This window comes from Hypanus sabinus, chromosome 13, assembly GCF_030144855.1.
Source record: "Hypanus sabinus isolate sHypSab1 chromosome 13, sHypSab1.hap1, whole genome shotgun sequence".
NCBI classification, from domain to species: Eukaryota; Metazoa; Chordata; class Chondrichthyes; order Myliobatiformes; family Dasyatidae; genus Hypanus; species Hypanus sabinus.
The window spans coordinates 58823379-58849217 of NC_082718.1; the positions used below are offsets into that span (position 1 = coordinate 58823379).

The window sequence follows — 25839 nt, forward strand, 5'->3', positions numbered from 1 at the left end:
GACAGGCTAGATGCAGGAAGATTGTTTCCGATGTTGGGGAAGTCCAGAATGAGGGGTCACAGTTTAAGGATAAAGGGGAAGCCTTTTAGGACCAAGATGAGGAAAAACTTCTTCACACAGAGAGTGGTGAATCTGTGGAATTCTCTGCCACAGGAAACAGTTGAGGCCGGTTCATTGGCTATATTTAAGAGTAAATTAGATATGGCCCTTGTGGCTAAAGGGATCGGGGGGTATGGAGAGAAAGCAGGTACAGGGTTCTGAGTTGGATGATCAGCCATGATCATACTGAATGGCGGTGCAGGCTCGAAGAGCCGGGTGGCCTACTCCTGCACCTATTTTCTATGTTTCTATGAACTCTGAACTGATTCCATAACCTCCAGAATCATTTTCAAGGACTCTACAACTCGTGTTCTCTGTATTATTTATTGTTTTTATTTGCCCAGTTTGACTTTTGCCCAATGGTTATATGTCGGTGTTTATTTCTGTATAGTTTTTCATAGATTTTATTGTATTTATTTATTTTCCTGTAAAAGTCTGCAAGAAAATTAATCACAAGATAGTATGTGGTCACATATGCATACTTTGATAATAAATTTACTTTGACTTTAAAAATAAGTATTTATCTATTAAAGAAGCAGATGAGCTCATGAGTAAGAGTTCTCTTGCTCAAAGATTCAAATGTTGTTACTTCCATTGCCATCTGAGAGAGAGGAAAATAGGTTTGTGATGAATGAGGAGGTCAAAGCTTACATGGAGTTGATCAAACATGATTTTATTGAATGATAGAGCAGTCTAGAGGGGTCGTATTGCTTCTTCATTGTCTTTGTCCTCATACACAGAATCAGACTGTTGGAGTTGTGTTTATAGTGCAACCATGATCTATTTCAATTACTGTAGTGTTTGAGCTTTCCAACTGAATATTATTTATTGTAAGGTTCTCTCATCACTGTGCCTGGTAATTGGACAAATTCTAGTATAAACTTGAAAGTTTAGAGTTGGTGCAATGAGAGGTTCTTGCAGCTTTTGCTGAGGGGAAATGTAATGGGAGAGTGATGAATATGAAGACTTGACTAGGTTTCTGCTTCCACAGATGGTCCACTTTCCTCATCTGCTATACAGATCAACACTGAATCCTCTGACGTGAACCAGCCAGAGTTGAGAAGTAAAGTAAAAGTTAATCTGGTATGGAGAAGATGCATTTAATGATAACGGTTATTTGTACTTGTTACTTCTCAAGAACTTGGCTGTTTTTGAAACCTGTTAGTTGCATAAAATATCAATAGTGTGGAAAACAGGAATTTGTCATTGTAAATGATGCTTCTGTACTTCACTGACTTTGTGCCTATCTGATTCCTAGCAATTCCTGAAATCCCAATGCAAGATGAGCAAGGCTTTGTTATGCTCTCTCCCTGGTCAACCAACTCATTCTTAGAATTCAATCCCACCATGCATTCCCAAGGTGGAATTTGAAACCTACCGAGCTAGCTTTCTTCCCCACTACCCCCACCCCACCCACTAAACATAGTGCTTTTGTTGGAAATGAAAACTTGATGCATACATTGGGGTGCTTTTTATCAAATTGTAGGAAGACATTACTTCCTACAAAGCTACACATGAATGGCAGTGATGCTTCGCTACTGGATGGATTCAATGCCTTCTATGCCAACTTTGAAAGAGAGAATACAACTACAGCTGTGAAGATCCCTGCTGCACCTGATGACCCTGTGATCTCTGTCTCAGAGGCCGATGTTAGACCGCCTTTAAAGAGAGTGAACCCTTGCATGATGGAAGGTCCTGATGGAGTACTTGGTAAAGCTCTGAAAACCTGTGCCAACCAACTAGCAGGAGTATTCAAGGATATTTTCAACCTCTCACTACTACAGGCAGAAGTTCCCACTTGTTTCAAAAAGACAACAATTATACCAGTGCCTAAGAAGAAAAATGTGAGCTGCTTTAATGACTATTGCCCAGTAGCGCTCACATCAACAGTGATGAAATGCTCTGAGCGGTTGGTCATGACTAAACTCCTGCCTCAGCAAGGCCCTGGACCCATTGCAATTTGCCTAACACCACATTAGGTCAACAGCAGATGCAATCTCAATGGCTCTTCACAAGGCCTTGCACCACCTGGACAATATAAGCACCTATGTCAGGATGCTGTTTATCAAATATAGCTCAGCATTTAATACCATCATTCTCACAATCCTGATTGAGAGGTTACAGAACCTGGGCCTCTGTACCTCCCTCTGCAATTGGATCCTCAGCTTCTTAACTGGAAGACCACAATCTGAGCAGACTGCTGATAATGTCTCCTCATTGACGATCAACACTGGTGTACCTCGGGTGTGTGCTTAGCCCACTGCTCTACTCTCTATATACACATGACTGTGTGACTAGGCATAGCTCAAGTACCATCTATAAATTTGCTGATGATACAACCATTGTTGGTAGAATCTCAGATGGAGACAAGAGGGTGTACAGGAGTGAGATATGCCAACTAGTGGAGTGGTGTTGCAGCAACATCCTTGCACTCAATGTCAGTAAGACAAAAGAGTTGATTGTGGACTCCAGGAAGGGTAAGACGAAGGAAAACATACTAATCGTCGTAGAGGGATCAGAAGTGGAGAGAGTGAGCAGGTTCAAGTACCTGGATGTCATGGTCTCAATATATCGATCCAGCTATAAAGAAGGCAAGACAGTGACTATACTTCATCAGGAGTTTGAAGCGATTTGGTATGTCAACAAATACACTCAAAAACTTCTATAGATGTACCGTGGAGAGCATTCTGATAGGCTGCATCACTGTTTGGTATGAGAGGACCTACTGCACTGGACCGAAAAGTGACTGAGGGAAGTAAATTTAGTCGGCTCCATCTTGGGTATTAGGCTACAAAGTACCCAGGACATCTTCAAAGAGCGGAGTCTCAGAAAGGCAGCGTCCATTATGAACGACCTCCAGCACCCAGGGCATGTCCTTTTCTCACTGTTACCATCAGGTAGGAGGCACACACTCAGTGATTCAGGAACAGCTTCTTCCCCTCTGCCATCCGATTCCCAAATGGACATTGAACCCATAAACACTGCCTCACTTTTTTAATATATGTTATTTCTGTTTTTTGTACAATTTTTAATCTGTTCAATATACATATACTGAAATTGATTTAATTTATTATTATGTTTTCTTCTATATTATGTATTGCATTGAACTACTGCTGCTGCTAAGTTAACCAAAATTCAGAACACATGCCGGTGATAATAAACCTGATTCTGATTCTGAATACAGCTCAACATTCAATACTATCATCCCCTCAAAACTCATCCATAAGCTTCAAGACCTTAGCCTCAGCACCTCCTTGTGCAGTTGGATCCTCGCTTGCAGACTCCAGACAGTTCCGAATGGCAGCATTTCCTCCACAAGCTCCAAGGTTGTGATTTTTGCCCCCTGTGCTACTCGCTTTGCACTTCTGACTGTGTGGCTAAGAACAGCTCCAAAGCCCATTCAAGTTTGCTGATGACACTACTGTTGTCAGCCAAATCAAAGATGGTGGTGAATCAGCTCGTAGCAGGGAGAATGAAAATCTGGCTGAGTGGTGCCAAGGCATCAAACTCTTACTCAATGTCAGTAAGACCAAGAAGCTGATTACTGATTTGGACCTCTGATTTCCTCCTCTATGAACCAGTCCTCATTGGGGGGGGGGGGTGAAGAGGGTCAGCAACTTTAAATTCCTTGGGGTTACTTTAGAGGGTCTGTCCTGAGCCCAGTATGCAAGTGCAATTACAAAGAGAAAACAGCAGTGCCTCTATTTCCTTAAAAGTTTACGAAGATACAGCAAGTCAGTTAAAACTTTGACAAACTTCTATAGATGTATGGTGGAGAGTATATTGACTGGCTGTATCACAGCCTGGTATGGAAATACTAATGCCTTAAATGCAAAGTCCCACAAAAAGTAAGAGAGACGGACCAGTCCACCACAAGTAAAGCCGTTCCCACAGTTGAGCACATTTACATAGTGTTTTCACAGGAAAACAGCATCTATCATCATGGATGCCCACCATCCAGGACACACACGCTCCTCACTGCTCCCCACCGCCCAGGACACACTCGCTCCTCACTGGTGTCCACCGCCCAGGACACACTCGCTCCTCACTGCTGTCCACCGCCCAGGACACGCTCGCTCCTCACTGCTGTCCACCGCCCAGGACACACTCGCTCCTCACTGCTGTCCACCGCCCAGGACACGCTCGCTCCTCACTGCTGTCCACCGCCCAGGACACACTCACTCCTCACTGCTGTCCACCGCCCAGGACACGCTCGCTCCTCACTGCTCCCCACCGCCCAGGACACGCTCGCTCCTCACTGCTGTCCACCGCCCAGGACACACTCGCTCCTCACTGCTCCCCACCCCCCCCCCCCCCAGGGCACGCTCGCTCCTCACTGCTCCCCACCCCCCCCCGGGGCACGCTCGCTCCTCACTGCTCCCCACCGCCCAGGACACGCTCGCTCCTCGCTGCTCCCCACCCCCCAGGTCACGCTCGACCTCACTGCTGTCCACCGCCCAGGACACACTCGCTCCTCACTGCTCCCCACCCCCCCCCCAGGGCACGCTCGCTCCTCACTGCTCCCCACCCCCCAGGACACGCTCGCTCCTCACTGCTCCCCACCCCCCCCCCCCCCAGGGCACGCTCGCTCCTCACTGCTCCCCACCACCCAGGACACGCTCGCTCCTCACTGCTCCCCACCCCCCAGGACACGCTCGCTCCTCGCTGCTCCCCACCCCCCAGGACACGCTCGCTCCACACTGCTGTCCACCGCCCAGGACACGCTCGCTCCTCACTGCTCCCCACCCCCCAGGACACGCTCGCTCCTCACTGCTCCCTGCCCCCCAGGACACGCTCGCTCCTCACTGCTCCCCGCCCCCCAGGACACACTCGCTCCTCACTGCTCCCCGCCCCCCAGGACACGCTCACTCCTCACTGCTCCCCACCCCCCAGGACACGCTCGCTCCTCACTGCTCCCCACCACCCAGGACACGCTCGCTCCTCACTGCTGTCCACCGCCCAGGACACGCTCGCTCCTCACTGCTCCCCACCGCCCAGGACACGCTCGCTCCTCACTGCTCCCCGCCCCCCAGGACACGCTCGCTCCTCACTGCTCCCCGCCCCCCAGGACACGCTCGCTCCTCACTGCTCCCCACCCCCCAGGACACGCTCGCTCCTCACTGCTCCCCACCGCCCAGGACACGCTCGCTCCTCACTGCTGTCCACCGCCCAGGACACGCTCGCTCCTCACTGCTGTCCACCGCCCAGGACACGCTCGCTCCTCACTGCTCCCCACCGCCCCAGGACACGCTCGCTCCCCACTGCTCCCCACCGCCCAGGACACGCTCGCTCCTCACTGCTCCCCACCCCCCAGGACTCGCTCGCTCCTCACTGCTCCCCACCCCCCAGGACACGCTCGCTCCTCACTGCTCCCCACCGCCCAGGACACGCTCGCTCCTCACTGCTCCCCACCGCCCAGGACACGCTCGCTCCTCACTGCTGTCCACCGCCCAGGACACGCTCGCTCCTCACTGCTCCCCACCCCCCCAGGACACGCTCGCTCCTCACTGCTCCCCACCCCCCAGGACACGCTCGCTCCTCACTGCTCCCCACCCCCCAGGACACGCTCGCTCCTCACTGCTCCCCACCGCCCCAGGACACGCTCGCTCCCCACTGCTCCCCACCCCCCAGGACACGCTCGCTCCTCACTGCTCCCCACCCCCCAGGACTCGCTCGCTCCTCACTGCTCCCCACCGCCCAGGACACGCTCGCTCCTCACTGCTCCCCACCCCCCAGGACACGCTCGCTCCTCACTGCTCCCCACCCCCCAGGACACGCTCGCTCCTCACTGCTCCCCACCCCCCCAGGACACGCTCGCTCCTCACTGCTCCCCACCCCCCAGGACACGCTCGCTCCTCACTGCTCCCCACCCCCCCCAGGACACGCTCGCTCCTCACTGCTCCCCACCGCCCAGGACACGCTCGCTCCTCACTGCTCCCCACCCCCCAGGACACGCTCGCTCCTCACTGCTCCCCACCCCCCCCAGGACACGCTCGCTCCTCACTGCTCCCCACCCCCCAGGACACGCTCGCTCCTCACTGCTGTCCACCGCCCAGGACACGCTCGCTCCTCACTGCTCCCCACCGCCCAGGACACGCTCGCTCCTCACTGCTGTCCACCCCCCAGGACACACTCGCTCCTCACTGCTGTCCACCCCCCAGGACACGCTCGCTCCTCACTGCTGTCCACCCCCCAGGACACGCTCGCTCCTCACTGCTGTCCACCCCCCAGGACACGCTCGCTCCTCACTGCTCCCCACCCCCCAGGACACGCTCGCTCCTCACTGCTCCCCACCCCCCCAGGACACGCTCGCTCCTCACTGCTCCCCACCCCCCAGGACACGCTCGCTCCTCACTGCTCCCCACCCCCCCCAGGACACGCTCGCTCCTCACTGCTGTCCACCGCCCAGGACACGCTCGCTCCTCACTGCTCCCCACCCCCCAGGACATGCTCGCTCCTCACTGCTCCCCACCCCCCCCAGGACACGCTCGCTCCTCACTGCTCCCCACCCCCCAGGACACGCTCGCTCCTCACTGCTCCCCACCGCCCAGGACACGCTCGCTCCTCACTGCTCCCCACCACCCCCCAGGACACGCTCGCTCCTCACTGCTCCCCGCCCCCCAGGACACGCTCGCTCCTCACTGCTGTCCACCCCCCAGGACACGCTCGCTCCTCACTGCTGTCCACCCCCCAGGACACACTCGCTCCTCACTGCTGTCCACCCCCCAGGACACGCTCGCTCCTCACTGCTGTCCACCCCCCAGGACACGCTCGCTCCTCACTGCTGTCCACCCCCCAGGACACACTCGCTCCTCACTGCTGTCCACCCCCCAGGACACACTCGCTCCTCACTGCTCCCCACCGCCCAGGACACGCTCGCTCCTCACTGCTCCCCACCCCCCCCAGGACACGCTCGCTCCTCACTGCTCCCCACCGCCCAGGACACGCTCGCTCCTCACTGCTCCCCACCCCCCCCAGGACACGCTCGCTCCTCACTGCTCCCCACCGCCCAGGACACGCTCGCTCCTCACTGCTCCCCACCACCCCCCAGGACACGCTCGCTCCTCACTGCTCCCCGCCCCCCAGGACACGCTCGCTCCTCACTGCTGTCCACCCCCCAGGACACGCTCGCTCCTCACTGCTGTCCACCCCCCAGGGCACGCTCGCTCCTCACTGCTGTCCACCCCCCAGGACACACTCGCTCCTCACTGCTGTCCACCCCCCAGGACACGCTCGCTCCTCACTGCTGTCCACCCCCCAGGACACACTCGCTCCTCACTGCTGTCCACCCCCCAGGACACACTCGCTCCTCACTGCTGTCCACCCCCCAGGACACGCTCGCTCCTCACTGCTGTCCACCGCCCAGGACACGCTCGCTCCTCACTGCTCCCCACCCCCCAGGACACGCTCGCTCCTCACTGCTGTCCACCGCCCAGGACACGCTCGCTCCTCACTGCTCCCCACCCCCCAGGACACGCTCGCTCCTCACTGCTGTCCACCACCCAGGACACGCTCGCTCCTCACTGCTCCCCACCCCCCAGGGCACGCTCGCTCCTCGCTGCTCCCCACCGCCCAGGACACGCTCGCTCCTCACTGCTCCCCACCCCCCAGGACACGCTCACTCCTCACTGCTCCCCACCCCCCAGGACACGCTCGCTCCTCACTGCTCCCAACCCCCCAGGACACACTCGCTCCTCACTGCTCCCCACCCCCCAGGACACGCTTGCTCCTCACTGCTGCCATGAGGAGGAAGGTACAGGAACCTCAAGACTCATACCACCAGATTCAGGAAGTGTTGTTACCCCTGAACCATTGGGTTCTTGAACCGGAGGAATAACTTCACTCAACTTCACTTATCCCATCACTGAACTTTCCCACAACCTCTGGACTCAGTTTCAAAAACTCTTCATCTCATATCTTAATGCTTTTGTTTATTATTATTTTTCTTTCATTTTGTATTTGCGCAGTTTGTTGTCTTTTGTTCACCTTGTTGCAGTCTCATGGGTATGGATTTATTGAGTATGCCCACAAGACAATGAATCTTGGGGTTGTATATGTACGTTGATAGTTAATTTACTTTGAACTTTGAAATTTGGTTGCCTCTATCCACCATTTACCAACTCAATCCCCTGCTCATGTTCCTACCTGGCTCAACCTGCCTTACACCCCTCCTCAGACCACCTATCGCCTCAGCTCTTCTTGTCTCTGTATGCTGGCCATGGCCCCTCTCACACTGTCCTGATGCAAGGTTCCAACCCAAAATGTCGACAGTTTCTTTCTTCCACTGATCCTGCTCGATAAAGGACTGAGGTTTTTCTCATCTGAATGTGTGTTGCTCCAGATTCCAATTCAAAATTCAAAGCATTCGTATAACAATAAAAGTTATATAAATCTCATTGTGCCTATGCCAACTCTCCACTTCCAGTGCCCCACATTTCCCTATGTTCTCACATGCCCATCAACTCACCCTCCCACCACTCAGTTGCATACTAGGGGCAATTTATAATGGCCTATCAACCAGCCTGTAAGGCAGACGAGGAAATCCATACAGTCACAGAGAGAACAGGCAAGCTCCATACAGACAGCACCTGAGGTCAGGATGAAACTAGTCCTGGGAGGTAGTGTGTCACTGGGTACTGAGGAACATTTGCAAGCAAAATTTGCTGGTAAATTTGCATTCAGTCCTTACTGCTTTTGGATGCTGGTGCTTAAATCTGTCACTTACAACAAATTTTCTAGCCTACGTTGCAGCTGCTTCCCTGTCCTTCCCACCCCCTCATTCCCTCGCTTCCACCACACCTCTGCCCTCCCCAACCACCTCATTTCTATTCTGTTCCATGGGCTTCCACTGGATTTCATTTGTCTTTAAGCTGGAATAAATGTACAATCCTTATTATACATCTACATGAAAAATAATCCATTCTAAATACTATCTGGGTTTTGTTTTAGAGCACAGACAACGTACGTCACGAGCCCTTTGGCCCGTGATGCTATGCCAACCCATATAAACCTACTCCATAATCAATCTAACCTTCCCCCCACACACACCTTCTGTTTTTCTCACACCCAAGTGCCTATCTAAAAGTCCCTATTGTATCGGTCTCTTCTACCACCACCTACAGCTATGTGTTCTAGACACTACTCTTGTTTTTCTTTTTTGAAAAAAACTATCTCTGACAAAGTCATAGAACACCACAGTACTGAAGTGGGCCCTTCAGACCACCTAGTCCATGCCAAATTATTATTCTGCCTGGTCCCATTAAGCTGCACCTGGACCATAGCTGTTCATACCCCTCCCATTCATGTACTCATCCAAACTTTTCTTAAATATTGAGATCCAACTTGTATCCACTATCAGTACATTCCACACTCCCACCACCCTCTATCCTTGAACATTTCACCTTTCACCCTGAACACATGACCTCTAGTTCTAGTTCTCAATGGAGGGAAAAAACTCTATCAGATCTCCCCTCATTCTCCTATGCTCCAAGGAATGAAGTCCTAGTCTATTCAACTTTTCTCTATAATTCTGGTCCTCAAGTTCTGGCAACATACTTGTAAATTTCTCTGTATGTTCCATTGATATCTTTTGTAAACATCTCCCCAAAACATTTCATTAGTACTTTTATCGTATTCTTAGTAATCCATGGAATTGCTGGCTGTGTAGGATACTGCATCATTAACAACTGGTTTACTTCTCAACCCTCCCCACGCCCTTTTGTTTAGGAGGCTACTCGAGGTACCGTGGCTGTAGATGAACATAGCCCAAGTGAAGTGATGCTGAACCCTATTGACACAACTAGCAATGCTGAAGGTGAGAATGATCAATTATGACCATCTTTGTCCACTTCAGTTTCAACATTATGGACATTATTGCATTTCTAATGCCATGAAACAACAAATACCAGAGACTTACATGGGCTAGGACAGAAGCTTATAAAGGGAGGAAGAGAAAGATGGGGAGGAATTTCAAGGGAGGGATCTGAAGATCCAAGGCACCAGTAATATGACTGAGAAACCATCTACGCAATGCAAGGATTCACTTTTGACCATTGCCTATATTGTAGGTTTATGTAACCTGGCCCGATTTGATTTGCTGTGGGTAGTGATGTCCTCTCCTTTTATGGGTCACCTTATAGAGGTGTATAAAATCATGAGGGGTGAAGATAAAGTGAATGTACAGTCTTATCTGAGCATTGGGGAATCAAGAACCAAAGGTCATAGATTCAAGGTGAGAGGGAGAAAAACATATTCAGTATATTGAATGAGCTGCCAGAGAAGAGGCTAGCAACATTCGACAGGGTAGAATGTTCGATGTCTAGGGTAGATGGCAAGGGATATTAGCTAAAAAAGGCAAATAAGGCTATATTAGATGGGCATCTTGGTCCAAATGGACACATTGGGCTAAAGATTCTGTTTCTATGCTGTATGACTCTAAACTAGAGCACTTGTAGGAATCTGATAGTCACAGGGAGAACATGCAAATTCCACATAAGTAACGCCAAAGGTCAGGATCAAACTTGAGTCTCTGACTTCGTGAGGCAGCAGCTCCAATAAGTGTACCACTGCCCACTTCTGCTAAATTGTGCACACCATGCAAGTTGAGTGAGAGTATGGACTATGCCACAGACGTAATGAGAACGTGATCCACCAGAAGATTCTGATTTGAGATGGAGTGTGAAGTTCACAAACATAATTTCTCCTCAAGCCAACAGTTATCCTCCTTCAATCCTGTAACGGCAGACATTGGAAGTGGCCACTTTCTTTGTTTCTGTGCTAGGGAGAGGCAACAATTGCCTCCAGAATTCCTGATCATTAGCCTGTGATACAAAAGGATAGCAGCAGGAATTTGCCCATTTTGGCCAAGGGTTGGAAGCTTTCAACAGAACAGACATGGATAGAGAAGCAGAGTTCATGTTTCCAAAGTACTGTATAGAAACACAAATTGGTGGAGAACTCTGCAAACGAGGCAGCATCTATGGAGGCAAATAAACAACCCCACCCCACCACCTTCCTAGTCTGGCTTCTTTTTCCTTCCTTTCCCATCATGATGAAGTGTCCTGGCCCAAAATGCTGACTACTTGTTCCTCTCCATAGATGCTGCACAAGTTCCTCCAGCATTGTGTGTGTATTACTCTGGATTTCTAGCAGTTATGCAATCTCTCGTGTCCCAGATGTATATGCTGTACATGTTCCATTCTCTTCTGGGACCAGTGCTGCAGGGGCTACCGAAAACGCACAATGTACTGATTGCTGCAAGGAACTACCAATTACTCCATGCACTGCCCTTATCTCCTTGGGCTGGGTGGCTCTCCCTAACATTTCTGAGACCTGGAATACTAGCATGATAGTGAGGTGGTCACCACTTCACTTCCCACTGCTGTCTGTAAGCAGTTTCTGCGTTCTCCTCGTGACCGTGTGGGTTTCCTCTGGGTGTTCCAGTTTTCTCCCACATTCCAAAGACGTATGGGTGAGGGTTAGTGAGTAGTGGGCATGCCATGTTGGCATCGGAAACATGGCAGAACTTCTGGGCTGTGCAGCACAATCCCTGCTGATCTGATTAATGCAAATGAGGCATTTCACTGTATTTTTCAATGTATGTGTGACAAAGCTGATCTTTTTCACTGTGATACAATTTCCTGTGGGCCTAGCCCTTGCACATTTTTGCTTCATTGATTTAATTAAACTTTAAGTACTGTTGCATCCTTTCCTTCCCCCACGGGTACAATATGCTGCAGTAATTTGTAATCTCATTAAAGTGGGTACAGAGCAAAGCTCAGCCACAAATGGCTTTGACCTTGATCATAATCTGTCCTTGGTAACGGCCATCTGTCTTTCAGCAGGAATGATGAAGACTCAGTGTCAAGATCTGTCAAATAAAGCCAATTTGCAGAGGTAGGAAATGAAGTGGAATTCACACTGATATTCTGGTGTTTTGTCTTTGTGTTTCTGACTGAAGTTCCCTTCTGTTTTCCTGCAGTGCAATAGCCAGTGAACAGGATGTGGAGGTAGGTGGGCAGTCTACAAAGTTTACGTCCTATCAGTTAACATCTCTGCAAACTGTCCTTGGGTAAATGGAAGACTCAATTCCCTGTCTTCCTTCTAACACACAAAATGCTGGAGGAACTCAGCAGGTCGGGTAGCATCTATGAAGTAGAATAAAGAGCTGATGTTTCTGGCTGAGACTGGCTCTCAGCCTGAAACATCAACTCCTTAGCCAGACCTGCTGAGTTTCTCCAGCATTTGTGTTAACAGCATCTGCAGAATCTCTCGTGTTTATGCCTTATCTCTACGCTTTTGCAAGGAAATGGTTCAGTTCAGTAATCTCTGTGAATGTTAGGTTTGAGAGAGCTTCAGGGCTTCCGATTCCTTAAGGGGATGTGGGTGTTGCAGGCAAGGCGAGGGTTTGTATTTTTGTTCACCCCTAATTAAGCATGAGCAGGTATGGAGTTGTGTATAACCATTAAAGAGGCTGCCACGTTACTGATGGCTGTGCAATTCCATTGTTTACACCCGATGGCATTGAAGGACTGGCAAAATAATTCCAAATTGGAAGTGTGTGTGATCTGGAGGGGATCCCACAGATGGTAATGTCTCTGTATTCCTGCTGCACATCCTTGGGACATAAGACCATAAAACATAAAGGAAGAGTTGGGCTATTTGGCCATCGAGACTGCTCTGCCTTTCCATCACGGCTGATTTATTATCCCTCTCAATCCCATTCTCCTGCCTTCTTCCAGTAATCTTTGGTGCCCTGACTAATCAAGAACCTATCAAACTCCGCTTTAAGTATACTTGGTGGAATAGCCTCCACACAGCCGTCAGCGACAACGTATTCCACAGATTCATCACCCTCTAGCTAAAGAAATTCCTCCGCATCTGTTTTAAATGGACATCCCTCAATTCTGAGGCTGTTCCCTCTAGTCTGTAGGGATGATCTTTTAGATCCTGGAGAGGTAGTAATGGAGGATAAGGAAATGGCAGACAAACTATTTTACATCAGTTTTCACTGTGCAAGGCACTAGTATGGTGGGAGTTCGAGAGTGTCAGGGGCAGGAGTGAGTGAAGTTGCCATTCTTTGGGGAGAAGGTTCTTGGGGAAACTGAAAGGTCTGAAGGTAAATAAGTCAGCTGGACCAGATGGTGTACACCCCAGGGTTCTGAAAGGTGGCTGAAGAGATTGTGGAGGTATTAGTAATGATCTTTCGAGAATCAATTGATTCTGGCATGGGTCCAGAGGAGTTGAAAATTGTAAATGTCACTCCAAGTAGGGAGTGAGGCAGAAAAAGGAAATTATAGGCCAGTTAGTCTGACCTCAGTGGTTGGGAAGATGTCGGAGTCGATTGCTAAAGATATGGTTTTGCAGTACTTGGAGGCACGTGATAAATTAGGCTATAGTCAGCATGGTTTCCTCGAGGGAAAATATAGCCTGACAAACCTGTCGGAATTATTTGAAGTAGTAACAAGCAGGATAGACAAAGGAGAATCGGTTGATGTTGTGTACTTGGATTTTCAGAAGGCCTTTGACAAGGTGCCAAGGCTTAACAAGTTAAGAGCCCATGGTCTTACAGGAAAGATTCTAGCATGGATAAAGCAGTGGCTGATTGGCAGGAGGCAGAAAAATTGGGAATGTAGCTACACAGAACAGTGTAGCTACTGTTCTGTGGTGGGAGGGATCCAACCAAGTGGGCAGTTTTGTCTTGGATGGTGTCGAGCTTCCTGAAAGTTGTTTGAGCTGCCATCATCCCACCCTGTGGAGAGTGTCCTTTACAGCTAATACTAGGAGGCAGAACTTTGAGCTGCTGAGGGGTGGGGTGGGTGGGATGGCAAGGACAGGTTTTTATTTTACACAGAGTGGCAGCTGTGTGGAACAGGGTTTTAGAAACAGATGCATTAGGGACATATAAGAAACTCTTAGCTAGGCATGTAGAGAGAGAAAAAAATAGTGGGCCATGTTGGAGCAAAGGGTGATTTTGATCTTAGAATAAGTTAAAGGATTGGCACAGCAGTGTGGGCCAAAGGGCCTGTACTGTTTTACACTCAGTAGCCACTTTATTTGGTACATGGAACCCAGTGTGGTTTTCTGCTGCTGTAGACCATCTACTTCACGGTTTGGCGTGTTGTGCATTCAGAGGTGCTCTTCTGCCCACCTGTTGTAAAAGGTTATTGTCACCTTCCTGTCAGCTTGAACAAATCTGGCCATTCTCATTAACATGCCATTTTTGCTCACAAAACTACCACTCATTGGATGTTTTCTTTTTGTTTATCACAACATTCTCTGTAAACTGTAGAGACTAGCGTGCATGAAAATGCCAGGAAATCAGCAGTTTCTGAGATACTCAAACTACCCTGTCTGGCACCACCAATCATTCCATGGTCAAAGTCATTTCTTCCCAATTCTGTTGTTTAGTCTCAACAACAAAAGAACCTCTTGAACATATCTGCATGCATTTATGCATTGAGGTGCTGCCACGTGACTGGCTGATTAGATATGGAGATAGAAATTCATCCTTTCAATTGCTTTGAGGTGCCTCCATGTGTCAACCTAAAGTTGGTGGTGACCAAAGTTTCAAACTGTGAAATTCACAGAACACTGCTGAGCCTAAAACTTCCAGTAATTTCTCTCACCTCCCCTTCTCTCTTCGCACTCCCTGTTCTAATTCCCTGCTCATCCTTTCCATTCTCCTCACCTATCCATCATCTCTCTTTGGTGCACCTCCTCATCCCTTTCTCCCATGGTCCACTCTCCTCTCAGATTCCTCCTCCTTCAACCTTTTACCTTTTCCACCTATCACCTCCCAGTTTCTCGTTTATTCACCCCCTCCTCTACCCACCCACCTTCCCCCTCATCTGGCTTCACATATCACCTGCCTGCTTGTACACTCTCCCCTCCCTTCACCTTATTCAAGATTCTTCCTCCTTCCTTTCTAGTTCTGTTGAAGGATCTCAGCCCGAAACAACAGTCACCTCGATAGATGCTGCCTGATCTGCTGAATTCCTCCAGCATTGTATGTGTTGCACAGAAAGTGCTGTCAGGTTTTCTGCAACAATGCAGTGCTGAATTTAGCATAGCAGCACAGTGTAACCCTGTTGATTTTTTTTTGCAAGCTTCCACAGGAGTTTGCAGGTAGCACAATGGGTGTGATCTCTGCAACCTGCTTTTAAGTACTATGGTACTAGTGTGGCTATTGAATGGTTGCTGTTAGTCATATCAGAGGATCTACAAGCCAATCTGAAACCAATGAGATCAGCAGTGAATGTTTACTCAGATGTGGATTGGGGGCAGAATGACATATCAGACATAGTACAAGTGGAGTGTGAGAATGTTGTCATCTCTCCTGAAACGGTCTTAAACCGTGCAGCGGGTCCCTAGTACGCTGTGTGGGTTGATCAGCTGTTGCCCCACGGTGATAACTGGTTTCTTGTTTTTCTTTATTGAGATACAGCCTGGAATAGGCCCTTCCTGCCCAGCAATCCCCCAGTTTAACCTTGGCCTAATAACAGGACAATTTGCAATGACCAATTAAGCTCCTAACCAGTACGGCTCTGGACTGTGGGAGGAAACTCGCACGGTCACATGAAGAATGTATAAGCTCCTTACAGGCAGTGATGAGAATTGAACCCTGGGTCGCTGGTACTGTAAAGCATTATGCTAACCACTACACCACTGTGCTGTATCAAAGGTTATGGGAAGAAGACAGGATGGAATGGCAGAGCGGACCTGATGGGGCAAATTACTTAATTTTGTTCCTTTGTCTTACAGTCCCACTTTGAGTGCGAGTACATAGCCACTACCTGACAGGTGATCTGTGGCACCGTCATCGTGGCCAACCGAGGTTTCATGGTGTCCAAAAACCATCCCACAGACCCCTGTATCATCGCTGTCTGTCAGAACTTGTGGAACATTATTACTGTCACACATACTGAGATGCATTAGGAAGACTTTGCATGCCATCATTTCAAAATAAGTACAGAGTTAGTACAAGGGAAGAAGGGTAACAGAGCAGAGAATATGGTGCAGTACAAGCAAACAGTAAGATGCAAGGGCCTATGGTCAATCATATTGTACTAGAGAATTGTTCAACAATTTCATCAGAGCTGTCCTTGAGCCTGATGGTAAGTGTTTTCAAGCTTTTGTATCTTTTGCCAATGACTGCGGTGGGAAGAGTCTTTAAAATTGGTTGCTTTCCTGAGGCAGCCAGAAGTGTCCACGGAGGGGAGGCTGGTTTCAGTGATCTGCTGAGCTGTATCCACAACCTTCTATAGTTTCTTTTGGTCAGAGCATCTGTCACACCAAACTGTGATAGGATGCATCTATAACAATTGGTTAGGGCAGTGAGTGATGGGAATGGCCGAATTTGAAGAGGCACCGGGGAGTTAAAAGTGGGGAATGACCGAAGGGGTGAGAATGCATACTGCTTTAAACAGACTGTGGATTTTATTCTTCTTTTAAACACAGGCTGAGTTTCTCCGCTTCTCATTAGCCTTCAAATGTGACATGTTTACACTCGACAAGCGATTACGGCTAGAGGAACGATCCAGAGATCTGGCTGAAATAAACTTGAAAAAAGAGGTTGAGAAATGTCAGCAAGCTTTGCAGGTTGGCATGGAATTCATTCATTGGCTTGTTAGCAGAACAGCCGGTCTTCTCTATCCTCTTCCCAACACCCAGGGAAAATAAGGCTGCACACACTGTCTGCTGTTTTTGGTCAGTGGGAGATTATGTATAATGTAATTCTTTTAAGAGAACCATTTTACCAAGCCATTACATTGTAAGCTTTCAGCTTGAATGAACATAAAATCAGAGAATACTACAGCACAGAACAGGCCCTTTGGCCCATCTACTCCATGTCAACCTGGTCTGTCTAGTTCCATCTATCTGCACCCAGGCCATGTTCTTCTTCTTTAGTCTTGTTCAGGCACATATCCAAGCTTCTCAAAGCTGCAATTAAACCTGCATCTACCTCTCCCACTGGCAACTCGTTCCACTCTCTGACTGAAGAAGTTTCCCCTCAGATGCCCCTTGAATATTTTACCTTTCACCCTAAACCTATGACATCCAGTTCTATCCTCACTCAACCTGAGGGGAGAAGCCTGTCTGCATTCACCCTATCTATACCCCTCCTAATTGTGTATACCTCTATGGTGTAAGATCTCCCTCATTCTGCTACACCCCAGGGAAGACCTAACCTATTCAACTTTTCCCTATAATTCAGGTGCTCAGGTCCTGACAACATCTTTGTAAAATTTCTCTACCCTTTTCAAGCTTATTGATATCTTTCTTGTAGGTAAGTGAGTAGAACTGCATACTTATCTAAATTATTCTGTGCAATTCTACTGCACCAATATCTTATACAACTTCAACATATCCCAACTCCTGTAGTCAATGCCCTGAAGGCCAATAGTTCCAAAACCCCCTTGAGCTTTGAGGAATTATGGATCTGTATTCCCAGGTCCCTTTATTGTACAGCACTCCTCAGATGTACTATTCTTTTTGTAAGTCTTGTGCTGCTTTGTTCCCCCAGAAGTGTATCACCTCTCGCTTGTTTGCATTAAATTCCATCTGCCATGTTTCACTCTATTTTCTCAGCTGGTCCAGATCCTGCTGAAAACTTTGATAATTTCCTATGCCACCCACTCTGGATGTCATCTGCAAAGTTGCTACTCCAGTTGTCATATTATCTAAATCATTAATACACTGTAGATGATAGATCAGCATGTTCTGGGGGAGGTCTCATTCTTTTCTCTGCCCCCTCCCCTTCTCCTTTCGCTCTCTACTCTCCATCTAATCTCTTTGTTTTGTTTCCCCACAGACAGTACGGCCTCTGTGTGAAGAGGAGCAGACACTGGAAATCTTTGAGAGACTTGAGAAAAGTCTTGGTGTCCTTACCCAGACCATAAACAGGGTGGTGAGCCGTGCTGAGATGCTTGGTGCCATACACCAGGTGAAGAAAGTTTACTGTTGTTGACTGCTTGTACAAAGCATCTGAGTGCTTGTAATTTCACCTTTGTGTTTAAGTAGGCACTGCCAGTCACCAGGTAAAGCTGGCAGGACCAACACATTAAGCTCCTTTCCATGGGCACTGTCTACACGTTTTACTGCCTCAGTAAATCATTTGCAAAGACTTCCCTCAACCCAGGCATTCTCCCCTTCCTCTTTCCCATCAGGAAGAAGGTACAAAAGCCCAAAAGTACATGCCACCAGCCTCGAGGTTGGGATTTTGCCCCATTGTTCTAAGACTATTAAATGGTTCCTAGTATGACAGGATGCCATTTTATGACCTTGCACCTTATTGTCTACCTTCACAGTACTTCATTTTACCTTGTTCTACATCAATGTACTGCGTAATGATCTGATCTGTGTAAACAGTTTGCAGGACAAGCTTTTCACTGTACCTCAGTGCATTCAAAATTGTTAATATCATTTCAAATACACAAGTGTAAAGGAGAACAAAATAAATGTTATCCGGGATCTGAAGCACCACAGAAAAAAAACACAATAAGATAAAAGATAATAATTAAAAAGCATGTAAGAAACATAACTAAGTAAAATAGCTTATGTACAGAATTTGTATATCATAAAATAATGCTAGGCCCAGGAGCGTCTGTACATAAAGGTGACTCTGACAGGAAGTAAGGTAGTGGGGTGGATAGTGGGAAGAGGTATTGATTAGCCATACTGCTTGGGGAAAGCAAGTGGTGGTCAATGCCGGGATGCCACATTAGCCTCCTCCCTGATGGGAGTGGGCCAAACAGTCCATGAGCAGGCTGGATGAGATCCTTCATGATATTCCTAGCATGTGGCGAGAATATAGCGATACCAAGTTTTGCCGGACCCCAAATGGTCTTTTAGAGATCCATCGGAAGCCTCTTCCCACCCAGATCACGCGCTGTAGGCAGCGCGGCACACAGCAGCGTCGGCCTTTCGAACCTGGAGCTACTTCAATTTAGTTTTTTACTTTAAGGCACAATCAGGGTTTAGGGCAATGGATAACGGAGCGACTATCTACCATCACCAGTTACTGTTACAATACAGAGATTGCCGAAAACAAACCTTCATGAAAATCTGCTGGTTAGATTGCGCGACCTCGGCTTGCTGAGGGAATCGGGCCTGCAGTCCTCGGAGTCACCTGATGCTGGTGGCCGGAGTCGGGGACACCGTAAGCGGTGTTCGAGGAAGCTGCAGTGAGGCGGGCGGGCAGGAGTCCGTGCCAGGAAAAAAGCAAGCCCCAGCCGGCCGACTCTCCCATCCATTCTGCTCTCCGATGGACATTAAATTGGACTACATCTATGGCAACGAAATACTCAACAAGAGTACAGAAACAGATGTAATCCTGGACGCCACCATTCAACTGATTATTTGTGTAACAGATTTTCCCCCAAGCCATCGGACTACCAACCTACTGACCTCTGCTGTGCCTATTGTCTTGTTTATTATTTATTGTAATGCCTGCGCTGTTCTGTGTTACTTTCCTTGGTAGGTCTATAGTGTAGTTTTTGTGTTGGTTTACATAGTTCAGTGTAGTTTCAGTATTGTCCATGTAACACTGTTACAACCCCCGTAACTGGGTCACTTACCAGCAAAGATAGAGAGGTTCGTTGAAGTCTGATGATACTATTTTTAACAGTATTTATTAGTAAAAATACACAAAAATAATATCAATGCAAATGTACAGATAATATACGTCATCAATACTAAACCTAAAAGTGCAGGTATGATAATAATCAATAAGAAATAAGCTCTATCATTGTCTAGGGGATAATGAATTGTCCGATGGAAATATGAAGTTCAGTTCAGTTCATGCAGGCTGCAGTAGTTGTTGTTCATGGGGTTGCAATTGTTGGAGAGAGAGAATAACAGCTACTAGCTTGCCGACTTTCCTTTTACGATCTTGATCCGTCTCCATCCTTTAGCTAGACCGTTCCATGGAGGACTCATCACCCAGGCAAGGGTGGACACACACACAAGCCCCCATTGGTCTCATAGCGTCTCTCCTGGTGCGTCTGAGGGGTGTTCCCCAGGCCCTACTTTTATCCCCACTCAGATGTCATTCAAGTTGGGATGATGCAATCCCTCAACCAGACCACTCTGGTTGCCCCCTGAGGGGTTTCAATGAATAGAACAGTACTCAATACACAATTCCTTCTCCAAGAGACAATAGCAGTAATCTCTCTTTTTGTCATTAGGAGACATTCCAACCTGTGGCTTCTCTCTCATCAATTTTTCATGAGCGTTGTCAATCTCTCATTTCCTGGGTATCAGACCCGAAATAGTAGCGATTTTGTGATTCTCAAAAAGGGAGGGGGGGGCGACTTTGCACCCTCCTGCCCATCAGAGTTGCTCCTCATTCGTAACAGCACCATGGTCCTGAAAAAAGTTGTCTCGTTTTTACTGTGTACTGTACCAGCAGTTATGGTCGAAATGACAATTTAAAAAGTGACTTGACTTGATCTGGGTGTAGAGTAAATGGAAGTTTAAAAATGACCGTCACACATATCCACATAGTAGATCGGATTGGAAAGGCACACTGCAGTGAGACGTGTTTGTGAGGGATTTGGCAAAGATGATGCCTTTGAATACCAAGATTTTGGCAATGGCCACACTTTGGGGGAAGTGTGACTACGGACAAAAGTGAGGAGAGCTGAAGTTTGGACAAGACTGTCAGACCCCATAGCAATGTATCTGGTAATTCAGCAGGTCAGGCAGCATCCATGGATCAGTTAAAGGGTCACAGTGTCAACACAGTAAGTTACTGTTTCCATAATCTTTAGTGTTCCCAATCTTTAGTGTTTCCAACACTGATTTTATTTTTGTTTCAGATTTCTAGCATTTGCAGTTTTCTTTTTAATTTCTTTTGAGTAGATCACTTGCTTGGGTCTGGAGTCACACTGACAGACTGGCAAAGATGGTAAACTTTGGTGTTTAATAAACATTGGCCCAGATATATCTATATAAACATCCTGGTGGTTTTGCAAACACTATTAATAATGCTAGCAATACAAATCCATAATAGATGTATTGTTTGGGATTTAGTAATTACACAAGGTGAGAAGTTCAATTTTAATGTGCTCTTTACTTGGAGGTATCAAGATTGTTAATCATGTTACGCAGCCCCCATATTTGCAGCCCTTCCCAGATCTTGTACTCGGTGAGCGCCTCCTCCGCCAAATAAAGTTGGGTGTGGAGCATTTAATTTCTGTGTTGGGGACAGTCAGTGAACACTACTCCTTCTGTCCAACAGGAAACGCGGGTCAGCAAGGCAGTTGAGGTCATGATCCAGTACGTTGAAAACCTGAAGCGAATGTACGCCAAAGAACACGCAGAACTGGAAGAAATGAAGCTGCTCCTTCAACAGAACGGAAACACTCTGAATTCACTTAAAGATAATCAAGGTAACTGATTGATGAGTGGGACGAGCTACTACTACTACTAAAGCAAGCACGTTTCTAGCCTTGGACTGTTCCTGACCCTGGTGGTGTGGGACCTAAGGCTCCTTTACCTTCTGCCTGATGGTAGCAGTGAGAAAACAATAAAGCCTGGATGGTGGATGCTGCTTTCTTGTAGCAGTGTTCATTTTAAGTGTGCTCAGTGGTGGTTGACTGCCTTCCATTCTGATCTACTTCCACTGCTTGCGTGTGTGTTGGGGGAGGGCATAGATATAGTACCCCCCCACCCCTTTAGTTCTCATGGAGCAGTGCCCAAAATCCTTGCACTTTGCTGCCACTCATCTGGGTCACAGTCACTTCCTACACGATTTCCAGCAGGTACACCGCACACAAGCAGCAGGTGTCCTGGGATCTGGTCCTGGTCTGGGATAATATGGGTCATGGGTTGAAGACTCAATCAAAACTGAAGCCACATCTAAGTCTAGACCAATAGTCCCACGGTGCAGAGGCACACTGCTGTCGGAGGCTTTTTGACATCATTAGCTCTTTCAGGTGAGGCCTGAAAAGCCTTGAAGTGTCCTGTCCAATGTTTATCCCTCAGTAGGGTCAAGATAATCACATTGCTTTTCCTGTGGTGGTGCTTCCCATTTCTGGTGACCCAGTTTCAGTCCTGAACTTCGGCATTGCCTGTATGGAGTTTGTACGTTCTCCCTGATGAGTTCCCACTCTGCTGCTCTTCCTTCCGAACCCTAATGGCATGTAGGCTAGAAGGTTCATTGGCTACAGAGTGGTTGAACCTGGGGGAAGTAGATGGGATGGGGAAAAAGAAATGCGTGAATGAGCTCTCTGGTCAAAGGCCCCGTTTCCATATTGTACAACTCTGACTCTCTGTGTGAGTTTACTGTTCTCAAATGTTTCATGCAAGCTTCCTTCATTAGCTGTGAAGCAGTTTGAGATATCCTGGTGTCTGAAAGGCACTATAGCTATTCAAGTCCTTCTCTTCCTCTGTCTACTTTCCACAACCACCAATCTGTCTGTTGGAACAAGGAAATGACGCCGCTCTGCTGTGGTAAACAAGGCCTTGGGTTGGCACTGGAAGCACGCAGAGCAGCTGACCTGACCTCGTTGGCTGCTATCTCTACCCGCTACCTTTTCCTTCCTAATCACGTTCCTAGGCTGCATGCCTCAGCAGGGTGATGATTGTCGAGCTTGTCTGTACCTTGCCGTGAAGTCAGAGCAATTGCTGGCAGTCTCATAGCCTGAACTCGGAAATGAAAAGCAGCAAAGCAGGGTTCGACGGGGGGAGCAATGGGGCTCACTGTTCTGTTGTTGCTTTGTCGCTTGTTGTATTCTGTTTGGTTGCACTGTATATTGTTCGGTCGCAGTGTTGGTGCCAGTATGTGTGGTGACACTTGCAGGCTGCCCCCAGTGCATCCTTGGATGTTAATGCAAATGACATATTTCACTGCAATAAACCTGAATCTGAAATTCTTGGAGGCTGATCTACAGATATTGGTGGAGGACAAGGGTTAGGAATCCTCTCTCTGCCCCAGAAAGAGACAGCTTTGGAGGTAGCTTAGTGTAGAAAACAGGCCAAGGGCCATACTGCAGTGCCACAAGAGGTTTACAGCTTTGTATGTGGTTGAATGAATGCATCTTCAAGTGCCATAGGGCCTCTGTTCTACTATTAACCTCATGGTCAACTTGATTCATCTGCTGTTCCTGAATCATCCACCAACATTCATTATCAGAGTCCTGTCAACCCTGCCCTGCTTGTCTGCAGCTCTGCACTCTTAGCTGATCTTGCCTCTTGTTTGTCCTCCCACTGATTCACCCACATGCATTGTACAGTGTTCTCCCTCTCTCTTAAGGAATGACAGGAGACAGTAGGAGCTAACATGACAACAGGAGCTCCTTGTTCCGATCCTGGATGTGGGTTGAAATCATGAATAGCAATGGAAGGGAAGACGTTGCTGGGAGTAGTCTATAGACCCCTTCCCCCAGAATGTCACCTCAGTGGGATGAAATGTGTTCTCCTGCCAAGAGAGGCTGATCAGTTCGAGTTTAAAAGGAATAGGGGCTGACCACGAGTGTGGATGCGGGAATGTTTTAACTAGTGTGCAAGTTGAGAGCTGATACACGAGAGAGAAATAGCCGTGATAGGTCAAGACTGGAAAAGGCTCACTGGGAGGATACTGAAGGCTTGTTAATTGTAGATGATCCATCTGGCCATGTGGTAAAAAGATGATGACCAATCAAAGTGGGAGGAAAGAATAGAAAAAAGGAAAATATTTAATGAAAAAGTACTTTAGCTATTATATATAGTGAAGATGATAACAGAAAAAGTGCAGATACTACAAATCCAAAATAAAAAGTTAAAATATTCCACAAGCCAGATATCTATGGACAAAGAAATATGCAATATTTTGGACTGATAATCCTTCACCAGAACTGATCAGTTGTAACACAGACTAGAAAGGCTGGCTACATAAAGTTTTTGAACCCCACATTAATTGTTAAGGCTAAAAGGTCCTTTCTTGGAAAGAGTTTTTCACTTTTATCAGAATCAGCTTTAGTATCACTGGCATATATTCTGAATTTTGTTGTTTTGTGGCAGCAGTACATTGCAATACATATTTTAAAAAGGTAAATTACAATAAGGATATACAGTATATATCCTGTACCTCCACTTTCCAGATGGCAATGAGAAGAGGACAGGTCCTGGGTGATGGGGGCCCTTAATGATGGATGCTGCATTTTTTTTTGAGGATGTACCTTTTAAAGGTCTCCTTGATGCTAGTGCCCATGATGGAGCAGGCTGAGTTTTCAACTCCTTTTCTGATCCTATGCAGTGGCCCCCTCCAACCAGCCAGTGATGCAAACAGTTCAGATGTTCGACCTGGTACATCAGTAGAAATTTGCAAGTATATTTGGTGACATAACAAATCTCATCAAATTTCTCATAAAGTAAAATCGCAGTTGTGCCTTCTTTGTAAATTCATCAATATGTTGTTCCCGGGATAGATCATCAATTATAGTGTCACTCATGAACTTGAAATTGCTCACCCACTGCTGATCTCTTGATAAGGACTGGTGTGTGTTCCTTCGACTCCCTTTTCCTGAAGTCCACAATCAAATCCTTGACCTAAGTGACATTGAGTGTACTCCACTCAATCAGCTGATCTATCTCGCTCCTGTACACCAACTTGTCACCATCTGAAATTCTGGCAGGAGTAGTTACCTCATCAGCAAATTTGTAGTTGGTCTTTGAATTGTGCCTCACCACACACTCTTGGGTGTAGAGAGACAAGAGCAATGCGTTAGGTTGGCATCTTTGAGGTGTGCCAGAGTTGATTATCAGTGAGGAGGAGATGCTATTTCCAATCTCCCAGTAAGGAAGTCAAGGATCCATTTGCAGAGAGAGTTAGAGTCCCTGGTTTTGGAGATTTTCGATTAGAACTGAGGGTATGATTGTGTTGAACACTGAGCTTCAGAAAACAGTAACCACACTGCTTAGTTCCTGAGCATGGTGTGCAGTACGCTGAGCTGGAAAAGGTTCAGGTGAATTCAATATTCTCCTTACCATTTTGTTTCAGGAGTGCCCTCTTGTCTGATCCTGAATGATTCTGTTTACATTTCAGATTTTCAACATCTACAGTATTCAATTTCTCTGATGTTTTCTTTTTTTCCTTTAATTTTTGTTTTCATTTATCTCCTTTGGACAGATCAGCTGCAATCCCCAAATCTTCACACTGCACTGTCTTCCACAACAGGATATGTTCTTCATATATCCTTGTGGTGTCCACCCTACCACAGACACCACCTTTTCTGAAACCTCTCTCCTTTTTCTGGTGGTAGGTTATCGACCTGAAACATTAATTGTTTCTCACACCAGATGCTTACCTGAACCTGATGTTCTGAGTATTTCCTATCACTCTTCTCACAGCGACAATCATAAACTCGAGGTTATGCAAATGCTTGAAATCCAGAGCAACACCAATAAAATGCTGGAGGAACTCAGCACATCAGGCAGCAGCTAAGAAGAGGCATAAAGAGTTGATGTTTTGGGCTGAGACCCTTCATCAGGGCTGGAAAGGAAAAGGGAGAAAGCCAGAATAAGGAGGAGTACAAACTGTCAGGATATGGGCGAGACCAAGTGAGGGGGGACGAGCTGAGAAGCCGGGAGGTGATAGGTGGAAGAAGGGCTGAAGAAGGAGGAATCTGATGAGGGAAGAGGGTGAAACATGGGAGAAAGGGAAGGGGCAGGTGCGAAGAAGAGAAGAGGTAAGAGTGTAGCTAGAATGGGGAATGGGAAAAGAGAAGGGGAAGGGGAGAGAAATTAGTGGTGAGCATG

General features: G+C 47.6%; 1 protein-coding gene across 1 annotated transcript in view; it reads left to right on the plus strand.

Moving 5' to 3' along the window:
* lrmp (lymphoid-restricted membrane protein) overlaps positions 1 to 25839 on the plus strand; it is a 223699-nt gene that overhangs the window by 186312 nt on the left and 11548 nt on the right. The window contains exons 26-32 of the mRNA XM_059987688.1: positions 1091 to 1182; positions 9826 to 9913; positions 11940 to 11994; positions 12080 to 12107; positions 16558 to 16698; positions 17912 to 18043; positions 21341 to 21491. Of these exons, the coding sequence (XP_059843671.1) occupies positions 1091 to 1182; positions 9826 to 9913; positions 11940 to 11994; positions 12080 to 12107; positions 16558 to 16698; positions 17912 to 18043; positions 21341 to 21491 (687 nt within the window). The remainder of the gene's footprint in view (positions 1 to 1090; positions 1183 to 9825; positions 9914 to 11939; positions 11995 to 12079; positions 12108 to 16557; positions 16699 to 17911; positions 18044 to 21340; positions 21492 to 25839) is intronic.